The sequence below is a fragment of the Palaemon carinicauda genome, chromosome 11, assembly GCF_036898095.1.
Source record: "Palaemon carinicauda isolate YSFRI2023 chromosome 11, ASM3689809v2, whole genome shotgun sequence".
Lineage (NCBI taxonomy): Eukaryota > Metazoa > Arthropoda > Malacostraca > Decapoda > Palaemonidae > Palaemon > Palaemon carinicauda.
Window position 1 is genome coordinate 94839569 of NC_090735.1, and position 10045 is coordinate 94849613.

The 10045-nt window shown below is 35.7% G+C and overlaps 1 protein-coding gene across 1 annotated transcript in view; it reads left to right on the forward strand.

The window, feature by feature from the left end:
- The window catches only part of LOC137649393 (probable Na(+)/H(+) antiporter nhx-9), a 473554-nt gene that overhangs the window by 349938 nt on the left and 113571 nt on the right, over nt 1–10045 (forward strand). Inside the window, exon 16 of the mRNA XM_068382378.1 lies at nt 9536–9691. Within this exon, the coding sequence (XP_068238479.1) occupies nt 9536–9691 (156 nt within the window). The remainder of the gene's footprint in view (nt 1–9535; nt 9692–10045) is intronic.

A 10045-nucleotide genomic window follows, 5' to 3' on the forward strand; every position in this document is an offset into this window, starting at 1 on the left:
CTGATCATTTCTTCTTTACTTGCTTCCATTTCATCATGTAGCTGGGAGTGCCTATTTTCTATTGTTAAACTAAACTCATCAGATTTTTCTCTTATAGGATTATTGTTTTTATTATCTTTCTTAAAAATAGTTTTTCCATATCTATCCCTAGATATAGACAAATTTTACTTCTCATCATTCTCTTGTCACTTGACTTTAATTTATTTAACAACACGGTTACATCTTTAACTAATATAACTTTTTCCCTGAGAAATAAATCTATTTCGTTTTTCGTTTCTTAATTTGGGCTTTTCCATGTCCATTTTCTACGTTCATTTTTATGAAAATGTGTCTTGCCCAAATTTACCTACTACTATTTTTTCTCTCTTCTTTTGACCTACTTTAGTATTAAAACGCCCAAAATAAATGTAAATAGAGTTTTCTGTTTTTTTTTTTTTCTCTCACTGTGCCGGTAATGGAGAGTGTAAATTTCCTTCCCAACATGTGATGCCTTAATGTTCTCAAGCAGGTAAATCAAACTTCAAAAAATCACTCTTCTCTCTTCTTTTTTATGATGGATTCTTGTGAAAATGACCCCACCTCCCCTGGATATGCTGACTCGCCCCCGGCACTGTTGACGACCTCTGGCAATTCATTTAAAGAAAACTCCGTTGACGACGTAGGAACTAAAAAGGACTATTCTTTAAACACTCGGAAAAAGGGTAATTTGGGCAACACAGGAAAATTGAATGTCCTGCACATTACCCAAATCCCATTAGAAACTAATTATGATATGCTACATAAAATATTTGAGTGTTATGGAATAATAAAAGAAATTAGAATGAAACTTCAAGATGATAATTGGGAATCTTGGTTATCATTTTATTGTCATGAGGAAGCATTTAATGCTAGCCGTAATATTGTTGATAATAAAGTAGGTAATATGAGTGTTAAGGGTGCTCTGTGTGATGGGGCACCTAAAGATTTGGATGTCTACAGACCAGCAGACTGGGCTGATAAAGATATAGTGGCGGATATGCCATCCCAAAGAAAGCCAAAACCACCAATGTGGCTTCTTGCTCAATCTGTAGGAGGTACGGAAAATTATTTCAAGGTCTGCAAATTTCTTCAGAGGAAGGTAGGTACGATCGCACCTGGAGATATATCTCGATTCGGTAAGAAAAGTTACTTGATAAAGGCCAAGTCATACACACAGTCTGTTATACTGTCCAATTTGAAGACAGTAAATGATGATATAAAATTGCACATCAAACCCCATCTAAACTTTAGCTATGGAAGGGGAGTGGTTTTTAATAGGGATCTGTATGAATTTACTGAAGAGGAGATATTGACTATGTGTCCTCTATCAGTGTGGAAAGTACATAAAGTACCTGGAACATCAATGATTGTTCTTACTTTCCAGGATGCCGATGTACCTTCCCACATAGACATAGAAAACGAAAGGATCAGAGTTCAACCTTTCAAGCAAAAGCCACTGCAATGTTATAATTGCTTTAAATTTGGACATCCTTCCAAAGTTTGCAATAGTGAAAGAATTTGTAATACTTGCTCCAATATTTACCATGGGGAATGTACATTTGAGGCAAGGTGCTTAAACTGCAACTCTAATCATAAATCTAATGATAGGAGCTGCCAGTTTTATAAGTTAGAAGAGGCTGCCCTCAATAAATCAATTATTGAACATGTAAGCGTGGGGCATGCCAAGAGATTATTAAATAAATCTAATACTTATGCAAAGACATTAAAAACAGGAGAAAAAGTTCCTCAGGAATCATCTCACCCACCTACTACTGTAGGTAGTTCTCGAAAAAGGATTTCACCATCTTTTGATAAAGTGCTGCATAAGACAAGAACATCTCCTAAAGATTTATCATTGAGTATCAACCAAAAGACATTGCCCACCACTATCAAACCTTTGTCCCCCATTACAAAGGATAGTACTAACCTCTCCCAGGCCATATCCTTGCCTGATTTAATGGAGATTCCACCTGACACCAAGTTATCAGGTGTACCTGTAGTGGGGAAGGTACAAAAACCTGGTAACTCACAACCTACTAATCGTAAAAGAGAGAGACCTCCATCTCTCTCACCCCCTTCCATAAGAAATACTAGAATTATGATATCAAATAAATATGATGTTTTGTCTGTTAATGTTGCCGATCAACCAGAAGATAATTTAAATAAATCAGAAATTCAAGTTGAGGTCCACCATCCCCCTCAACAAATAGATAAAAAAGATACAAAGAAAAACACCAACGTAAAACCCAACATAACAAGACCACCTCTGAAGAAACCTACAGGTAATAATGTTATATTAAAAACTGCTAATGGGAAGACCTTATCCAAGATGTCTTCCCGAAATAATCCATAGTTTTCTCCTCCATTTTGCAATGGAACTGTCAGGGTTTGAGGGCGAAATATGAAGAACTTAAGCTCCTAATTCATGAGCATTCCCCCATAATTGTATGTCTACAGGAAAGTATGCTTGATTCTAACACTCCTAGTCCTCGAGAGTATGTTAGCTATAGAACACCATATAATCAACAAGCAGGGAGCCATGGCGGAAGTCTCATTTACATTCGTCGAGATGTTCCCCAAATACCCATGTCTATACGTACAACCCTGCAGGCAGTTGTTGTACAAATTGATATAGGGAGAAAATATACAATATGCTCTCTGTACTTACCTCCAAATGATAATATTTTATATGATGATTTAGCAGAGGTCATTCAACAACTCCCTCAACCTTTTCTCTTACTGGGAGATATGAATGGTAGACATCCTTTATGGGGTGATATTTTAGCAAACACAAGGGGCAATATTATCTCATCAATTGTGGAGAATGAGGATGTGGGACTCCTTAATACAGGAGAGCCCACACACTTCCATGTTCAGACAGGTACTTTGTCATGCATTGACCTTTCAATTGCAAGCTCTAACTGCCTTCTTGATTTTGATTGGAGGACATTAGATGATTGGCATACTAGTGATCATGCACCAATCATTATAAACACCAACAAGGGTCCGCCTTTGCAAAGATCGCCACGTTGGAATCTAGACAAGGCAGACTGGGTTAAATTTTCCGAGCTAAGTGAAATCGAAGGGAGAGCAGAACAGTTTGAAAGTGTTGATGATGCCATAGACCTACTGAATGGAACTCTTCATACAGCAGGAGTCAATTCAATTCCCAAAACAACAGGGTTATTCAAACGACGACCAGTCCCGTGGTGGTCTTCAGAACTAACTGCACTCCACAGAGCCACAAGATCATCTCTAACACGATTGCGTAGACGCAGAACTGATGAGAATTTAACTATGTACAAGAAATGTAGAGCACAGTTCCGTCGTGCCATGAAAGAAGCAAGGCGCCAGTCATGGATGTCTTTTGTTTCCTCCATTAACAGTAGAACACCACCATCTTCTGTGTGGAGGAAAGTAAAAAAGATAGCTGGCAAATTCACCCCCAACCCACCACCAGTGTTGAAGGCGAATGGCCAGTATGTAACTGAAGCAAATGAAGTTAGCAATGCCCTGGCTAATCATTTTTCAAATGTATCCAGCAAGTGTGAAGGAGCCCCTGGTCACCAGTATAGGAGCACTGAAGAAAAGAAAATTTTAAATTTTGCAACAAGAAGGGAAGAGTTGTATAATTCTCTTTTCACATAAAGAGAATTTGATTCCGCACTTGCTCATTGCAACGATACAGCCCCTGGACCCGATGGAATTCCATATGAAATGATTAAACATGTACATTTTAATACAAAGCTATTAATTTTAAGCATTATTAATAGAATATGGCATGATCATAGTTACCCAAGTGTTTGGGAACTAGCCATTATTTTAGCCTTTTTAAAACCCGGTAAAGACAAGTTTTTAGCAGCAAACTATCGTCCTATTGCATTGACATCTTATTTATGTAAAATCATGGAGAAGATGGTCAATGCAAGGCTGATATGGTACCTTGAAAAGAAAGGTATTTTATCACCGATTCAATGTGGATTCCGAAAAATGCACTCAACGACTGATGTGTTGATACGACTTGATTCTTCTATTTGTGAAGCCTTTGCTTCCAAACAGCACCATGTTACAGTATTTTTTGACCTTGAAAAGGCATATGATACCACATGGAGATATGGTATTCTTAAAACCATTCATGAATTGGGATTGAGAGGAGAGCTGCCACTATTTATTCAGGCATTTCTTTCACGTAGAGTTTTTCAAGTGAGAGTGGGGGAAACTCTCTCAGAGAGTAAGTGCCAGGAAGAAGGAGTTCCTCAGGGTAGTGTGCTGAGTGTAACCCTTTTTGCACTAGCAATTAATGGGATATCCTCAGCCATTCCCCAGGATGTTCTCTCAACATTATTTGTGGATGATCTCTCAATATCATTTGCTGGCACTAAAATGGCAATGGTTGAGAGAAAAATCCAGCTCTCTATTGATAAAATTATCCAGTGGGCTGACATGAATGGATTTGAGTTCTCGACAAGTAAAACTACCATTGTCCATTTTTGTCGTATCCGGGGAGTACATCCAGACCCTGATATATACATTAAAGGTCAACGGATGCCATGTGTATCGGAAACCAAATTTTTAGGTTTGATATTTGACTGTAGACTTACATGGGTTTCTCACCTAAAAGCGCTAAAAGCTAAATGTGTTGAAGCTCTGAATATCTTAAAAGTATTGTCCCATACATCATGGGGGGCAGACCGCAATACTATTTTAAAATTATACAAGGCCTTGATTTTTTCCAAAATTAGTTATGGTTGTGAGGTATATTCTTCAGCCACCCCAAGCCGGTTAAAAATATTAGATTCTATACATCATGCAGGTATTAGATTGTCTACTGGAGCTTTTAAAACCTCGCCTATCCCAAGTCTCCTTGTTGATGCTGGAGAGTTACCTCTAGACCTTTACCGAATGTCTTCCATTCTTCGGTATTGGTTTAGATTACAAAGACTCCCTAACTCTCTAGCTTTTCAGACTGCAAGCCTTGTAAGACACACATCATACTTTGAGTTGCACCCAAAATCTCCTCAACCTTATGGCTTTCGGGTGAAACGATTATTAAATAGTCTGGATATAATTAGAAATAAGGTACTTCCATTGAAGGTATCATCAACGCCTCCATGGAAGTTACCAGAGATATCTATTTTAAAATTATACAAGGCCTTGATTTTTTCCAAAATTAGTTATGGTTGTGAGGTATATTCTTCAGCCACCCCAAGCCGGTTAAAAATATTAGATTCTATACATCATGCAGGTATTAGATTGTCTACTGGAGCTTTTAAAACCTCGCCTATCCCAAGTCTCCTTGTTGATGCTGGAGAGTTACCTCTAGACCTTTACCGAATGTCTTCCATTCTTCGGTATTGGTTTAGATTACAAAGACTCCCTAACTCTCTAGCTTTTCAGACTGCAAGCCTTGTAAGACACACATCATACTTTGAGTTGCACCCAAAATCTCCTCAACCTTATGGCTTTCGGGTGAAACGATTATTAAATAGTCTGGATATAATTAGAAATAAGGTACTTCCATTGAAGGTATCATCAACGCCTCCATGGAAGTTACCAGAGATATCTTTTTGTAAATATTTTATTGGAGATAAGAAGAATATGTTAGACATAGAAGCCAGGTCTCTTTTTAATGAACATGTTAAAGAACATAGAGGATCAACTTTTATCTATACTGATGGCTCCAAATCTGATGCTGGCGTTGGATTTGGAGTACATAGTAATGGTTTTAATTGTAGAGGTGCACTTCCTCTGACCGCTTCCATATTCACTGCCGAACTGTATGGCATATTAACTGCTATCGAGAAAATAGCGTTGAAGGAGGGTAACTTTACAATTTTTAGTGATGCAAGGAGTGTCCTTCAAGCTATGGAAGTTTTTAATTCTAATAACCCTCTAGTTTTAAAGATTTTAGAATGGCTTTTCCTTATTGGACGGAGAGGTATAACAGTTCAATTTTGTTGGGTTCCAGCACATGTAGGTGTGTCCGGGAATGAGAATGCAGATTCACTGGCTAAGGAGGCTGCATCCGAGTTGCTGCCAAGAAGGTATCCCATTCCCTGTAATGATTTCTTACCTGACATCAAGAAATTGGTTTGCAATAAATGGCAACAGCAATGAGATAGTCAAGATGGCAATAAAATGAGGGAAGTAACAAATGACATATCTCCTTGGAGGTATAATATGATGCCCCGAAAATGGGAGACGTCTCTTTGTCGTCTCCGTATTGGTCACACTCGGTTGACACATGAGTTTCTGCTGAAGGGCCAACACCAACCGTATTGTGACAACTGTTTAGTACCTCTAACAGTAAGGCATTTGTTGACCGAATGCCCCAATTATAACATCTTGCGGAATAGATATTTGTTTGAGGCTCGAGGTGAGGGTGGCAGGTTCATCCTTGCCAAGATTCTTGGAAATGATGTGTCCTACCATGCAAGTGGCATTTTTAGATTTCTTTCAGAAGCAGGTCTTCTGAAAAATATTTAACTTTTATGACATTCAATTTTTATGATTTTAATTGAATACTCTTTAATTTTTATTATATTTCATTTTTTACTTTTGTATACATAAATTAAATGTTACCGGCGTCAATGACCTTAGATGTCAGGATGCCTGAAAACTTTAAATCATTCATTCATTCATTTCTGTTTTTTTTTTTTTTTTTTTTTTTTTTTTTTTCTTTTTTTTTTTTTAAGATATTTCCAGATCATCATAAGAAATTTCTTCCTCTGTTCTGATGGGGTGTTGTTTGTGCATACGTTTGAATAATCTTCAGTCTATATTTCTTATTTAGTTTCATAATCAATCCTACAATTCTATCACTGGTACTTTAAACTTCTTGCATGATTTTATGCAAGATTTTTAGTCTTAAGAAAACTCCCTCCATTTTTTTTATTTCACTCATATCCTCCGATGCAAAATATGTGGCCCTCTTTAAACTCGATATAAGATTCACCAGATATTTTAGTTTCACTCATTCCTATTATATTACAATTTATATATATATATATATATATATATATATATATATATATATATATATGTATATATATATATATATATATATTATATATTATATATTATATATTATATATTATATATTATATATATAGATAGACAGATAGATCGATAGATAGATAGATAGATAGATATATACAGTTTATAATAATTTATATGGACAAACATACATATATATATATATATATATATATATATATATATATATATATATATATATATATATATATATATATATATATATGTATACGTATATATATGTATACGTATATATATATATATATATATATATATATATATATATATATACGTATGTATATATATATATATATATATATATATATATATATATATATATATATATATATATATATATATATATATATATATATATGTATGCATATATATCTGCTTGTGTGTGGCATGCCTAGGTTTAAAAAGTTATTCCATCACATATACAGTATAAACAGAGTGAAATGATTTTATCTAATCGTCCCTTAGTTATAACTCTCTCTCTCTCTCTCTCTCTCTCTCTCTCTCTCTCTCTCTCTCTCTCTCTCTCTCTCTAGTAGACACAGCAAAACTGCGACACTTCACCGATAACAAAAATCTCATTTGTGCGAATAAATTGAGTGTGTCAGCCGAGTGATCTGTTCTTAGCCGGCGGTTATCAGATTTGCCTTGATTGTCTTGAAAGTCGGCGCTCCATCATCAGTCAAGGAACCAACTGACATGTTCATTAATTATAGCGTCCCACTAGTAAGGCTTCACAAATGGGTATAATACTTAAATCAATCTGTATCTATTATTGTTATTTTAAATTTGCTTCAACTACGTTTAGACTTATAATCAGTGGCGATGAATTTTCTTAAAGATATTTGTATAAATTGTGAATTTTATTCCATGTTTAAGTGCGCATATTACAAATTACAATAGGCGTCTTTTATGATGGTAAAAGTCTCAATCCTTTTTATTACTCTCGTTTCCAACAACATTACTCACAACTATAACTTTAATCATTATGATGAGTAACCGTGCGATTGAGCACAGCTTGAATTGGTGAAACAGGAAGCATGGGGGAATAATTAGTATTCTAAAATCCTCTTATCGAAATGTGGTGAGAAATATGAGTGAAAGGAAATGTCTCCGGGGAGGAGTACCAAGTTGATATTAATTTAAATGTAGAGAGAGAGAGAGAGAGAGAGAGAGAGAGAGAGAGAGAGAGAGAGAGAGAGAGAGAGAGAGAGAGAGAGAGAGAGAGAGAGAGATCGTTTTGGGAAGATGAGAGCACTAAAAGTGATTGGAAGGCAAACGAATTTGATGGATGTTGAGAAGTATAAGTTTTCTAGATGCTGCACTTATTCTGAAATGGACATGCATTTAGAGTGCACTTGGTAAAGAGACCAGAGTTGATAATTCCAAGAATGTTTCAGTAAATGAAGATAAGCATAAAGAGATCAAGAAAGAGACTATGAAGAGTTAGCTTTATTGAAGTAAAATTGAATATAAAGCCTTAAAATAAGGCATGCTTTATTAAATGAATAAGTATTGACCGAAAGCTTCATTGTTATATATGAAATATTTTGATGAAGAGTGAAGTGCTGAAGTTTCAGTATAGCAAGTTAGCCAAAGGGCAAGATCAACATTATAGAAAATAATTGAGTGGAACATTTAATTAAGGCAAATGCGAATTAAGAGAATAAAGAAATGAAAAACATGAATAAGCAGTGATTGGCCAAGAAAAGTTGTCCTTATAAAGATAAATATATGGCTATTCAGAAGGCATCTACCCAGAAAAAATAGATGCTATAGTAAAGTATAAACGGATATGTCAATTGAAAGGGTGAGCAGTTTAAAATGCGATTATGTTAGAGGTTGATAAATAAGTGGAAGGAGAAGGGATGGATCCGTCAGATATGTTTATTCTATTGAGTTGATGTGATGTTTGTGAATGTATATAGCCAAATTGGTTAAATGGTGAATAAATTTATTTTTCATGACACCGGAGTCCGAGTTAAATACTGGTGACTTATAAGTCTGCTTGGACTATTTTCTAGACAAGCAGAAGAGACGTACTTATAAGGGCGATCTCGTGCCCTATTAATTACGGGATTCCGTAATTTGGAAGAGCTTTATTGAACGATTCACAAGTTGCATTGGTTTGTCAGAAAGTTTTTCTTTTGATTATTTGTTAACGAATGTTTTGTTAGTTAACATTTACCTTGCTTATGGATCTATGATTGTTATCTGTCATGTTCTTGGTTTGAATGTGACTAACGCTAAGTAATGAGGGTATTGATAATGAAAATGTCAGTAATAATAACTACAACAGTCACTAATGGCCCACCAAAAAATATACAAATACTAATGATAATGGAAGGCTAAATTCAAAGATAATGTTAAAGATACCAAAGATAGGGGTAATCATAAAACCATTCTACCATGAAGCTATTATTCCAAATTGTCTCCGGGCAGTAATATTTCCTTCTATCTATTCCAGGGAGCGACAATCAAGCCTTTGGTGAACTTTCTCCAGATTCAGAGAAAGAGATCCGACAGAAAAAACCTGAACGAAGAGATAAACGACACGGCCATGGACCACATCATGGCCGGGGTCGAGGAAGTTCTCGGTCAACACGGTGACTTTTATCTCCGGGTAAGTTGGACGAACGGGGAACCTCTCTCTCTCTCTCTCTCTCTCTCTCTCTCTCTCTCTCTCTCTCTCTCTCTCTCTCTCTCTCTCTGAACATTTGGGGGCCCTTTTTATTTTGTTATTAGGTTTCCTTAAGCCTCCAATTACATATTTTACTGTCTCCTAACCTATTTAACTGTTCAGATTCGTTTAACTCTCTTAGTCCAGTTTTCATCACTTACAGGATATTTAGTCTTGAGTTAATCTGATGAGGATCTACATAAGCGGCCTCTTTTTTTTTTTATTAAATTATTTCAAAACGAAATTAACATTTAACCTAACCAATAGTGTTAAGTTGTTGAATTCAGGAGCTTGACG